This window comes from Balaenoptera borealis (assembly GCF_965194805.1).
Source record: "Balaenoptera borealis genome assembly, chromosome: 8".
Taxonomy (NCBI): Eukaryota; Metazoa; Chordata; class Mammalia; order Artiodactyla; family Balaenopteridae; genus Balaenoptera; species Balaenoptera borealis.
The window spans coordinates 40492082-40506661 of NC_138865.1; the positions used below are offsets into that span (position 1 = coordinate 40492082).

General features: G+C 38.4%; 1 protein-coding gene and 1 long non-coding RNA gene across 3 annotated transcripts in view; both read left to right on the forward strand.

The window, feature by feature from the left end:
- Positions 1–2785, forward strand: part of GKAP1 (G kinase anchoring protein 1) — an 80475-nt gene extending 77690 nt beyond the window's left edge. For both annotated transcript variants that reach the window (XM_082401241.1, XM_082401240.1), the window contains one exon: positions 2463–2785. In XM_082401241.1, the coding sequence (XP_082257367.1) occupies positions 2463–2510 (48 nt within the window). In that variant the 3' untranslated portion in view covers positions 2511–2785. The remainder of the gene's footprint in view (positions 1–2462) is intronic.
- Positions 2786–5568: 2783 nt separating this feature from the next.
- On the forward strand, positions 5569–13205 carry LOC309633042. The gene is made up of 2 exons (XR_014247269.1): positions 5569–9529; positions 9828–13205. It is a non-coding gene; the product is annotated as an uncharacterized lncRNA (long non-coding RNA).
- Positions 13206–14580: the final 1375 nt, after the last annotated feature.

A 14580-nucleotide genomic window follows, 5' to 3' on the forward strand; every position in this document is an offset into this window, starting at 1 on the left:
GGGAAGGTACATAATGACATTTATCCCATTATATAATAAGTTTGATCACTTGGGTACAGCAATCTCTCCTAGATATCTTCATTGTAAAGATATCTTTCCCCCTTTGTAATTAATAAATAATATGTGAAGTTATAGTTTGAGATTGTGTGAATATCCTTTTTACCCAATGATTTTAGCATCCAGATTAATGATATTTGTATCAGTTATTATTTTGGTAGTTGCAAAATAGTGATTTTTCTAATTCTATCATTTCTTCTGCATTTACAAGATGGCATTTGGCATTTTTTTCTGGGTGAAGCAGTAAACAATATCAGGGCTTTGTTTCAATATATGTGTATATGTATATGTGTGAATATACACAAACACACATATATTTGTATATGCATATGTATGTGTGTCTACGTCATGATATAAAATGAGTTAATTGATGTGGGGTCATAGTTTAAAAGTTTGAAAGCCACCACTGGTGGCCTAGAGAACATAAAAGTTGTTTAGCTCCAGCTTTGACATGTCATCAATCCAGGAAGGAAGATTCCCTTTGCCTGGGAAGCTTTGAAAAGGATCTTTGAATTATTATTATTTTTTTTAAAACTCTTGTTTAGAAGAAAGGTAAGAGTTTTAAGCTATATAACATTGGTACCTCTGTATAGTGGGTATCTACCATGTAGAAAGTTTTTTAGTAAATTTTTTATTTCCCTGCTATCAGGAAATACATCTTATTTTTAACACCTGTCATTATACATCTCAAGTTTCATATAACCTGTTCATACTTTTTTTTCTCTGAATGAATCTTTGAAAAACTTTTATTTGGTCAGGACTGAATTAACAGCATTCTCATACTTGATTTTTTTTTTTTTTTAAAGAAGGTTGGTTGTGGACATGTTTTTGAACACCAAGAGGGAGGTTATGGGCAGAAAAAGGGTGAAACAAACAAAGAGAAGCTGCCAACATTATTAAATGGGTCTGGGTCCCATGTGCCCTTGATATAACCACCACTCTAAAAAATGTGCTTTCACAGACAGGTAGTTCCCAAACTTGGCTGATCATCAGAATTTCTTGTGAACTGTTTGATTGTTCAGCCCACTACTAATTATCATAAGTAAATAGGCTGGGACAAAGTCTAGACATCAGAATTTTAAAAATATTACTACTTAGATGATTCTAGTAATTAACCAAGTTTGAGTATCATTGCCATAGTTTATAAAAATGTAGAAAAATTATAAAAGTATTATAAATACATCAAACCATTATTTATGGTTAAAATGGAGGGTAGAATAGTTATGGATGATTAAATTTTTTTGTACCTTTGTGCTTTCCATATTTTTTAAATGATTATTTGCTTTTTGAATCAGAGTAAGGTAGAAAATGTAGTTAAAAGTAATTAATGAACAATACTTCCTGTCTTTTAAGCCACCTTTCTCTTTCTTTGGCTCAAGTCAAATACCATTGATTACATTTCATTTGGAGGAAATTAAATACAGATTTATATATGTCACTGAGCAAATATGAAAAGTATAATCTTCTTTTCAACCCACTGATGAACAAAATCAGATTTCTAATGCTGTCTTATATGAACAAAACTATATAGAACTTGAATTAGAAATTGAATTACCCAAAAGGGTAATGAAGTGAATCACCAAATTTGCTGATCATATGGAGCAAATTGTCTATTTTGATCAATTTTTTTTTTTTTTTTTGGCTGCATTGGGTCTTCGTTGCTCCGCGTGGGCTTTCTCTAGTTGCAGCGAGCAGGGGCTACTCTTCATTGTGGTGCACAGACTTCTCATTGCAGTGGCTTCTCTTGTTGTGGAGCATGGGTTCTAGTCGCGCGGGCTTCAGTAGTTGCAGCACGAAGGCTCAGTAGTTGTGGCACACAGGCCCTTGAGCACGCGGGCTTCAGTAGTTGTGGCGTGTGGGCTCAGTAGTTGCGGCGCGCGGGCTCTAAGGCACGCAGGCTTCAGTAGTTGTGGCGTGCCGGCTCAGTGGTGTGGCTCGCAGGCTCTAGAGCACAGGTTCAGAAGTTGTGGCTCACGGGCTTAGTTGCTCTGCAGCACGTGGGATCTTCCCAGACCAGGGATCGAACCCTGCATTGGCAGGCGGATTCTTAACCACTGCGCCACCAGGGAAGTCCTGATCAAAATTTTTATTTAAAAAAAAATCTGGGACAGTGCAAATGAGCTCTAAAAAATAAGGTACTGGTGATCAGACTAAGTCCAGACTAGTTCAAATAGATAACTGTTTTCTACAACCTACTTTAACCGTTTGTAAAAATAACAACGGTTATTGCTATTTAAAATACGTATAAGTAATTTAGTGGTATGTTCATTCAAATTTGCAACAAACTCAGAAAAGAAGTTCCTTCCTTTTCATAGTCAAAAATGCCTTTGATCTCATTTATTCTTGAAAAGAAAATGCCCCCAAAATGTTATTTCCTAAATAATTGACCCTATTTTTCTTTACAGGGTGGCAGAAAAGGGAAAAGAAACTCTGAATCCGACCAGTGTAGGTGATTCCATTAGCCTTTGAGGTCAACACAAAAATTAAAACTTTCAGGGTTTTGCAAAAATGTATATATTTAATGCTGTGCAACTGCTGAACTATGCAGTTTTTGTTGAAGAAACTTAAAATGATTAGCTCACTAATGGTTTATAATCTTATGTCCTTTTGGCTTAAAGTGAAAAGAAGAAAAATAGAATTCCAGCACAACTCAATGATTATTGTTTACTATTCGTACTTCTTATCACTTTAGTTTTTCATCAGTCAATAAAATTAATTTACTCTTCCATTAATGTTTGATTTTTTTAAAATTTCAGAAACAGTGTCAAAGTATTGTTTTTTGCTTATAGCACAATCAATTTAACTGGATTTAAGCTCAGTGAATATTTACGCAGCACTTTGTGCATGCTAAACCCTATAGAACATACAAGATATCCTCAAATGGCTTATGCTCAGGGGAAATAGAAGGTGGGGGTGGGTAATGACAACAGCAACAAAAAATTACCATACATATTAGAGTGTGATATCACATTGTTTGGAAATTGAGAAAACTTGCATGAGATATTGGGTTGGCCAAAAAGTGCCTTCGGTTTTTAAGTAAAAATAAAAGACACATTTTTCATTTTCACCAAGAACTTTATTGAACAACGTATTCACCCTTTTGTTGCACTATCTTCTGCCATTTTTCAGGCAACTTCATAATTCCGTCTTCCCAAAACTTTTTTATCTTTTTGAGCAAAGAACTGTTCCAGGTGCCTTTTACAGTCTTCCAGGGAATTGAAATTTTTTCCATTAAGAATTTTGTAAAGACCTAAATAAATGGAAATCCAAAGGTGCAATGTCTGGTGAATACGGCGGATGAATCAGAGCTTCCCAGCTAAGCTGTAACAGTTTTTGCCTGGTCATCAAAGAAACATGCGGTCTTGCGTTATCCTAATGGAAGATTATGCATTTTCTGTTGACTAATTCTGGATGCTTTTTGTCGAGTGCTGCTTTCATTTGGTCTAATTGGGAGCAGTACTTGTTGGAATTAATCGCTGGGTTTTCCGGAAGGAGCTTATAATAGAGCACTATTATGAGTCCCTTCCAATCCCACCATATACACAACATCACCTTCTTTGGATTGAAGACGGGCCTTTGGTGTGGTTGGTGGTGGTTCATTTCACTTGCCCCATGATGTCTTCTGTGCCACATTATTGTACAGTATCCACTTTTCATCACTCATCACAATTTGTTTTAAAAACGGAACGTTTTCATTACGTTTAAGTAGAGAATCGCATGCGGAAATAAGGTCGGGAAGGTTTTTTTCGCTAAACTTACGTAGAACCCAAACATCAAAGTGATTAACATAACCAAGCTGGTGCAAATGATTTTCAGCGCTTGATTTGGATATTTTTCAGTATGTCGGCTATCTCCTGCGTGGCATAAAGTTGCTTGTTCTCAGTTAATCTCTCGATTTGAGCACTATCAACTTCAACTGGTCTACCCAACCATGGAGCATTGTCCAGCGAGAAATCTCAGGCACGAAACTTTGCAAACCACTTTTGACACGTTCAGTCAGTCACAGCACCTTCTCCATACACTACACAAATCTTTTTTTGCATTTCGGTTGCGTTTTTACCTTTCTTGAAATAATACAGCATAATATGCTGAAAAAGTTGCTTTTTTCTTCTGTCTTCAATATTAAAATGGCTACACAAAAATCCACCAATTTTGATGTCTTTTTTAAAATGCACACTGATATGACAGCTGTCACATACAATCTAACAAAATTGTTTTGAATGAAGTTAAAGACAACTAAGTGCTACTAGAGCCATCTTACGGAAAAAACCGAACGAACCTTTTGGCCAACCCAGTAGTTGTTTGGAAGGTGGATACCTTTTCTGTAAATTTTTTGAGAAGCATCCTAGGCAGAAGGAGCAAACTCTGGGCTGAAATATTTATTTAAAGGACAATCTGGCTTGAGGACAGAAGTGTGACACACTGAGTGTTGATGTGGGGAAGGAATGAAGATAGATTTTTTTTTATTCATATAATCAATTAGCAGTTTATGGGATTGATTTTTTTTTTTAGTGTTGTCAGTAAAATACAAATATGATTCATTAAAATACAGAGAGTTTTTTTGTTTTATAACAAAGGTAAACACATAAATACTGGTATTGGCCTCCAAAACCAGCATTATATGAAAGACTCCACTTCATGACAGTCTTTAATAAGAAAAACTACTTAATGTCATCATTGTTTATATGTCTGGCTTCTTCCGTGCGGTTACATGAACCTTGCAAAGAATTGTGGCTTATTATTCTCAACACTTAGTTCTCTATATAGCCCAGAGTAGATGTTAAATAATTATTTGTTTAATTAATTGATAAAGTGGTGTACAGCTTTTTAAGATAGTTTTCCCCTAATTTTACCTTTGATTAAGAATAGGTACCATCAGAACCTAGTTAATTACTTAAATACATTTGGTAATCCATGGTACCATATTTTTCAATCCAGTGATGAACAAAATCAAATTTCTAATGTTGTCTTATAGGAACAAGCCAGACAGAACTTGAATAGTTTCAATTATAATTGAATTACCCAGGTAGTTATTGAACTGAATTACCAACGCCTATCACATTATCATCTGCTTTTGATTATTTACCTATACACTATCCATTTGGTACATTATCTAACATCTAACACAGTGCCTGGCACATGGTAGACACTCAACAGATACGCCATTTTCTACTAGTGTATATATGGTTTAAAATCACCTGAGCACATAGAAAACTTCATTGATTATCCTGTTTTGTGTTGGGTATTCTCTGGAGTACTGCACTCATGACTTTGTTTTTCCCGCTGATTTTTTTTCATTGATTGATGTATCCAGTTCTGTGGGCTTAATCTATCACTTCTAGGCCAATGTCTCAATTTCAACAGAGAAAGCTTTATCTAGTAAGAGATAGAAAAGACAATCAGTGATCAGTTGATTTCTTCTGTTAGATTGATTTCTCAGGCATCCCCTTTTAATAAATATCATTACTCAGATTCTTTTCTGCTTCCTGAATGTGCAATGAAATTATTGATAGCTTATTATGTGCTAGGCATTGTGCTAAGTCCTAGAGATGCAAATAACCACAATCAATTGGAAGAACATAGAAATGTAAAGAAATATTCATAAAATATTCCAATAAATAGTAATACTGATGTATTCAAATTGCTATTGGGGTACAGAAGAAAATACATCTTACTATTTTAAACATTTTAGACATCTTCTTTGGGATTTCTGACATTTTCTATAGTGTGTTAGTAAAGCCAACACTCTTGAACTAGAGCTTTGTTCAAGTTCTGTTACTTATTAGTTGTATGGCCTTGGCTCATAATAAATATTCAATAAATGATTGAACAGCATGAAGTTTGGTATCTAATGAGAATAGTCAGTGAAAATACTGGGTAAAAATTACGTAAGATGCCATTTTTACCTGCAAATTATTTTCAGTCTAATATGAATAAACAAGCATAGCACATAAGTAAATGAAATTCAAGATAGAATACAGTGGATTCCATAACAATTTTATGGAAGGAAGAGAGTATATTTGTTCAGGGAAGTCCAGTGTTACTTATTAAAAAGCTAACGTTTTAATTGATAAGTAGCTTTCCCAAAAAGTTTTAAAGGGCAGAGGTTGTTTGACAAGAAAGGAAAATTTAAAAAGAGGGGTGAAGAAAAAGCAACATATGTGTTCAGGGAATAGAAAGATAACAAGGCATGTGTTGAGGAGCATATCAAGCTAATATAATAATACTTAATTTTTGAGTTTTTGAAAAAAAAATTTATGGACACAGCAGTGATGCAAAGTTGTCCTTTAAGAAGATTGAAATGGTAATGATGTAATAAAAAATTATAGAAGAATCAGTTTGGAAATATCAAGGGAGCTTTTATAATAGTAGAAACAGGATGTAAAAAGGATCTGAACTAGGGAGGTGGCAGTGGGATTCAGAATACAGAATAAAAAAAATTCCCAGGGTGGAATTTAACAAATTTATGTAGAGTGAGGAAAAGAACAAGGGCATTAGACATGAAAATCAAGATCTCTAGCCTAAATGAGAGTGAGGATGATAGTGCCATTAGTAAGGTACACTGATGGAGGAATTGATGTGGGGGAGATGGACAGAATTAACTTCTGACTTTTTAAACTGGATTTGCCTACAGAGCATCTGAAAATAGTCCAAGAAGTTGGAAATACAGATCTGGTCCTTTGAGGGAAGGATGGATTTGGGATCCATCTACAGTTAAGTTGTATAAATAGTTGACATACCCAAAGGAAAAAGTTTTTGAAGAGGAATACTGCTGAGGACAGACTTTGGAAATGGTAGGAAACAAGAGAGATTGGTGAGAAAGGTGGGAGGCATGGTTATGAATGTTGCATAGAGGTCTCAAGTTATGAGCCTGAGGAAAAACTACTGGTTTTAACAGAGAAAGAACACATTAATGACTTTCAAAATAGCTTTTTCAATGGCACAGAGCAAGGCACTGAGGAAAAAGTTAAACTGTAACACTTCTGGCAGTTATAAGAAAGGGCCCCCAAGGTGCTTTGAAGGGACTACATGGTTGAGTGAGGGTTGGTTTGTTTAAATTTAGGACTCAGTAGACCTTTACTATGTTAATGAACAAAAAGGAGCCAGTTAAGAAAACAATGAGACATTTTTAGCAGAGGGGGCGGAGTCAAGATGGCGGAGTAAGAGGATGCAGAGTCCGTGTCTCCTCACAACTAGGGCACCTACCAGACACTGGTGGGGGACCTTGACACCCAAGGGGACAGGAGGAACCCCTGAATGACTGGATAGGACATGGGGGAGAGCAATGGGGTAGGATAAGTGGAGGTGGGATGGGAGCAGCGCCCCTGAGGGGCGGCTGGGGCAGGGGAGAGGTGCCGACGCCTGGAGAGGCCCACTCACTGCAAGGGGATCAACAGGGATGGGGAGAGACCCTTGGGGGGGATTGGAGGGGAATGTGGCTGGCATTTCCCCTGCCCATTTGGGCCCCAGGGATCCTGCTGTGGTCCCCAGGCCTGGCCCTCTGCCTTCTGAGGCGCCCTCTGGCCGCATAGGTCCTGGGGACATAGGAGGGAGGGTAAAGGAAGAGTAGAGGCCAACAGGGTGGGACCCTTGGGAATTGGAGGATCAGAGGAGGGGAATGTGGCTAGTGTTTCCCCTGCCCACTCGGCCCCTGGCGAGCCTGCTGAGGTCTCAGGCCTCATCCACCACACTCCGAGGCCAAAGGCACTCCAGGGACCCGTCCCACCACGCTGAGCCTAAGCCCCGCTCCCAACCCCCCCAGGTCCTTTACTGGCCGCATGATTCTGGAGCCTAGACCCTGCTCCCCACCTAAACCCTGGCCCCCTAAGCCCCACCCCCATCTAAGCTCCTCCCCCCCACAGCCAAGGCCTTTTCTGGCCCTTTATTTTTTTGTGGGGGGGCTATTGTGGTTCTGTTTTACTTTCTGATTGTTTCATTTATTTTTTTTTTTTCTAATGTATCTTTTCTAATTTTGTTTTTTACTTTTTGTTATTGTTCTGCTTTTTTTTTTTTCTTTTTGCCACACTGTGCAACTTGCGGGATCTTGGTTCATGGGTTGGGGGGCTGGCCTGAACTCCTGTGGTGGGAGCACTGAGTCCGAACGACTGGACTAACAGAGAACCTCAAACCCCAGGGAATATTAATCAGAGTAAGGTCTCCTAGAGGTACTCATCTTGGTACCAAGATCCGGATCTAACCAACTGCCTGCAAACTCCGGTGCTGGAAGCTTCAGGCCAAACAACCAGTAAGACAAGAAACAGTACCACCCATCAAAAAAAGTGAGATGATGAAAAAATATGTTAAACACGAAGAAGCAAGGTAAAAACCTACAAGACCAAATACATGAAGAGGAAATAGGCAACCTACCAGAAAAAGAATTCAGAGTAATGGTAGTAAAGATGATCCAAAATCTTGGAAATAGAATAGAGGCACAGATCACGAAAATACAAGAAATGTTTAACAAAGTCCTAGAAGAAATAAAGAACAAACAAAGAGATGAACAACACAATAACTGAAATGAAAAATACATCAGTAGCAGAATAACTGAGGCAGAAGAACGAATAAGTGAGCTGGAACTTAGAATGGTGGAAATAACTGCTGAGGAGCAGAATGAAGAAAAAAGAATGAAAAGAATTGAGGACAGTCTCAGAGACTTCTGGGACAACACTAAGTGCACCAACATTCGAATTATAGGGGTCCCAGAAGAAGAAGAGAAAAAGAAAGGTTCTGAGGAAATATTCAAACAGATAATAGTCGAAAGCTTCCCTAACATGGGAAAGGAAATAGCCACCCAAGTCCAGGAAGCACAGAGAGTCCCATACAGGATAATCCCCAGGAGAAACACACCAAGACACATATTAATCAAACTAACAAAAATTAAATTCAAAGAAAAAATACTAAAAGCAGCAAGGGAAAAGCAAAAAATAACATACAAGAGAATCTCCCCATAAGGTTATCAGCTGCTTTTTCAGCAGAAAATCTGCAGGACAGAAGGGAGTGGCAGGATATATTTAAAGTGATGAAAGGGAAAAACCTACAACCAAGATTACTCAGCAAGGATCTCATTCATGTTTGATGGAGAAATCAAAAGCTTTACAGACAAACAAAAGCTAAGAGAATTCAGCAACACCACACCAGCTTTACAACAAATGCTAAAGGAACATCTCTAGGTGGGAAATGCAAGAGAAGAAAAAGACCCACAAAAACAAACCCAAAACAATTAAGAAAATACATATCAGTAATTACCTTAAATGTAAATGGATTAAATGCTCCAACCAAAAGACACAGACTGACTGAATGGATACAAAAACAAGACCCATATATATGCTGTCTACAAGAGACCCACTTCAGACTTAAGGATACATACAGACTGAAAGTGAGGGGATGGAAAAAGATATTCCATGCAAATGGAAATCAAAAGAAAGCTGGAGAAGCAATACTCATATCAGATAAAATAGACTTTAAAATAAAGGCTGTTGGGCTTCCCTGGTGGCGCAGTGGTTGAGAATCCGCCTGCCAATGCAGGGGACACGGGTTCGAGCCCTGGTCTGGGAGGATCCCACATGCCGCGGAGCGGCTGGGCCCGTGAGCCACAACTACTGAGCCTGCGCGTCTGGAGCCTGTGCTCCGCAACAAGAGAGGCCGCGATAGTGAGAGGCCCGCGCACCGCGATGAAGAGTGGCCCCCGCTCGCCGCAACTAGAGAAAGCCCTCGCACAGAAACGAAGACCCAACACAGCCAAAAATAAATAATAAAAATTTAAAATAAAGGCTGTTACAAGAGATAAGGAGGGACACTACATAATGATCAAAGGATCAATCCAAGAAGAAGATATAACAATTATAAATATTTATGCACCCAACATAAGAGCACCTCAATACATAGGGAAAATGCTAATAGCCATAAAAGGGGAAATTGACAGTAACACAATAATAGTGGGGGACTTTTTAACACCCCACTTACACCAATGGACAGATCATCCAAACAGAAAATAAATAAGGAAACACAATCTTTAAAATGACACAATAGACCAGATAGATTTAATTGATATTTATAGGACATTCTACCCAGAAGTGGCAGAATACACTTTCTTCTCAAGTGCACATGGAACATTCTCCAGGATAGATCACATCTTGGGTCACAAATCAAGCCTTGGAAAATTTCAGAACATTGAAATCATATCAAGCATCTTTTCTGACCACAATGCTATGAGACTGGAAATCAATTACAGGAAAAAAACTGTAAAAAACACAAATACATGGAGACTAAACAGTGTACTACTAAATAACCAAGAGATCACTGAAGAAATCAAAGAGGAAATAAAAAATTACATAGAAACAAATGACAATAAAAACACGATGACCCAAAACCTATGGGACACAGCAAAAGCAGTTCTAAAAGGGAAGTTTATAGCAATTTAATCTTACCTCAAGAAACAAGAAAAATCTCAAACAATCTAACCTTACACCTAAAGCAACTAGAGAAAGAAGAACAAAGAAAACCCAGGCAGTAGAAGGAGAGAAATCATAAAGATCACAGCAGAAATAAATGAAATAGAAATGAAGGAAACAACAGCAAAGATCAATAAAACTAAAAGTTGGTTCTTTGAAAAGATAAAATTGATAAACCTTTAGCCAGATTCATCAAGAAAAAAAGGAAGAGGATGCAAATCAATAAAATTAGAAATGAAAAAGGAGAAATCACAACTGCCACTGCACAAATACAAAGGATTATAAGAGACTATGACAAACAACTATATGCCAATAAAATGGACAACCTCAAAGAAATGGATAAATTCTGGCAAAGGTACAATTTTCCAAGACTGAACCAGGAAGAATTAGAAACTATAAACAGACCTATCACAGGTAATGAAATTGAAACTGTAATTAAAAATCTTCCAACAAACAAAGGTCCAGGACCAGATGGTTTCACAGGAGAATTCTATCAAACATATACAGAAGAGGTAACACCTATCCTTCTCAACTCTCAGAAAATTGCAGAGGGGGGAACACTCCCAAATTTGTTCTATGAGGCCACCATCACCCTGATACCAAAACCAGACAAAGATACCACAAAAAAGAAAACTGATTTTGAGAGATTGGTTCAAGATGGCAGAGCAGAAGGACATGCTCTCACTCCCTCTTGCGACAGCACCAGAATCACAACTAACTGCTGAACAATCATCGACAGGAAGACACTGGAACTCACCAAAAAAGATACCCCACATCCAAAGACAAAGGAGAAGCCACAATGAGATGGTAGGAGGGGTGCAATCACAATAAAATCAAATCCCGTAACTGCTGGGTGGGTGACTCACAAACTGGAGAACACTCATACCACAGAAATCCACCCACTGGAGTGAAGGTTCTGAGCCCCACGTCAGGCTTCCCAACCTGGGGGTCCGGAAGTGGGAGGAGGAATTCCTAGAGAATCAGACTTTGAAAGCTAGCGGGATTTGATTGCAGGACTTTGACAGGACTGGGGTAAACAGACTCCACTCTTGGAGGGCACACACAGAGTAGTGTGCACATCGGGACCCAGGGGAAGGAGCAGTGACCCCCATAGAAGACTGAACCAGACTTACCTGCTACTGTTAGAGGGTCTCCTGCAGAGGCAGGGGGTGGCTGTGCCTCACCGTGAGGACAAGGACACTGGCAGCAGAAGTTCTGGGAAGTACTCCTTGGTGTGAGCCCTCCCAGAGTCCTCCATTAGCCCCATCAAACAGCTGGGTAGGCTCCAATGTTGGGTCACCACAGGCCAAACAACCAACAGTGAGGGAACCAAGCCCCACCCATCAGCAGACAAGCAGATTAAAGGTTTACTGAGCTCTGCCCACCAGAGAAACACCCAGCTCTACCCACCACCAGTCCCTCCCATCAAGAAACTTGCAAAAGCCTCTTAGATAGCCTCATCCACCAGAGGGCAGACAGCAGAAGCAAGAAGAACTACAATCCTGCAGCCTGTGGAACAAAAACCACATTCACAGAAAGACGAGATGAAAAGGCAGAGGGCTATGTACCAGATGAATGAACAAGATAAAACTCCAGAAAAACAACTAAATGAAGTGGAGATAGGCAACCTTCCAGAAAAAGAATTCAGAATAATGATAGTGAAGATGATCCAGGACCTCGGGAAAAGACTGGAGGCAAAGATCGAGAAGATTCAAGAAATGTTTAACAAAGACCTAGAAGAATTAAAGAACAAACAGAGATGAACAATACAATAACTGAAATGAAGAATACACTAGAAGGAATCAATAGCAGAATAACTGAGGCAGAAGAACGGATAAGTGACCTGGAAGACAGAATGGTGGAATTCACTGCTGCGGAACAGAATAAAGAAAAAAGAATGAAAAGAAATGAAGACAACCTAAGAGACGTCTGGGACAACATTATACGCACCAACATTTGCATTATGGGGGTCTCAGAAGGAGAAGCAAGAGAGAAAGGACCCGAGAAAATATTTGAAGAGATTATAGTCGAAAACTTCCGTAATATGGGAAAGGAAATAGCCACCCAAGTCCAGGAAGCGCAGCGAGTCCCATACAGGATAAACCCAAGGAGAAACACGCCGAGACACATAGTAATCAAACTGACAAAAATTAAAGACAAAAAAAATTATTGAAAGCAACAAGGGAAAAATGACAAATAACATAAAAAGGAACTCCCATGAAGTTAACAGCTGATTTCTCAGCAGAAACTCTACAAGCCAGAAGGGAGTGGCATGATATATTTAAAGTGATGAAAGGGAAGAACCTACAACCAAGATTACTCTACCCGGCAAGGATCTCATTCAGATTCGACGGAGAAATCAAAAGCTTTACAGACAAGCAAAAGCTAAGAGAATTCAGCGCCACCAAACCAGCTCTACAACAAATGCTAAAGGAACTTCCCTAAGTGGGAAACACAAGAGAAGAAAAGGACCTACAAAATCAAGCCCGTAACAATTAAGAAAATAGTCATAGGAACATACATATTGATAATTACCTTAAACGTGAATGGATTAAATGCTCCAACCAAAAGACACAGGCTCGCTGAATAGATAGAAAAACAAGACCCATATATATGCTGTCTACAAGAGACCCACTTCAGACCTAGGGACACATACAGACTGAAAGTGAGGGTATGGAAAAAGATATTCCATGCAAATGGAAATCAAAAGAAAGCTGGAGTAGCAATACTCATATCAGATAAAATAGGCTTTAAAATAAAGAATGTTACAAGAGACAAGGAAGGACACTACATAGTAATCAAGGGGATCAATCCAAGAAGAAGATATAACAGTTATAACTATATATGCACCCAACATAGGAGCACCTCAATACATAAGGCAACTGGGAACAGCTATAAAAGAGGAAATCGACAGTAACACAAAAATAGTGGGGGACTTTAACTCCTCACTTACATCAATGGACAGATCATCCAAACAGAAAATTACTAAGGAAACACAAGCTTTAAATGACACAATAGACCAGATAGATTTAATTGATATTTATAGGACATTCCATCCAGAAACAGCAGATTACACTTTCTTCTCAAGTGCTCACAGAACATTTTCCAGGATAGATCACATCTTGGGTCACAAATCAAGCCTCAGTAAATTTAAGAAAATTGAAATCATATCAAGGATCTTTTCTGACCACAACGCTATGAGATTAGAAATAAATTACAGGTAAAAAAACGTAAAAAACACAAACACATGGAGGCTAAACAATACATTACTAAATAACCAAGAGATCACTGAAGAAATCAAAGAGGAAATCAAAAAATACCTAGAGACAAATGAGAATGAAAACACGACAATCCAAAACCTATGGGATGCAGCAAAAGCAGTTCTAAGAGGGAAGTTTATAGCAATACAATCCTACCTCAAGAAACAAGAAAAATCTCAAATAAAAAATGTGACTTTACCCCTAAAGGAAATAGAGCAAGAAGGACAAACCAAACCCAAAGTTAGTAGAAGGAAAGAAATCATAAAGATCAGAGCAGAAATAAATGAAATAGAAACAAAGAAAACAATAGCAAAGATCAATAAAACTAAAAGCTGGTTCTTTGAGAAGATAAACAAAATTGATAAACCTTTAGCCACTCTCACCAAGAAAAAGAGGGAGAGGACTCAAATCAATAAAATCAGAAATGAAAAAGGAGAAGTTACAACAGACACCGCAGAAATACAAAGCATCCTAAGAGACTACTACTACAAGCAACTTTATGCCAATAAAATGGACAACCTGGAAGAAATGGACAAATTCTTAGAAAGGTATAACCTTCCAAGACTGAACCAGGAAGAAACAGAAAATATGAACAGACCAATCACAAGTAATGAAATTGAAACTGTGATTAAAAATCTTCCAACAAACAAAAGTCCAGGACCAGATGGGCTTCACAGGTGAATTCTATCAAACATTTAGAGGAGAGCTAACACCCATCCTTCTCAAACTCTTCCAAAAAATTGCAGAGGAAGGAACACTCCCAAACTCATTCTATGAGGCCACCATCACCCTGATACCAAAACCAGACAAAG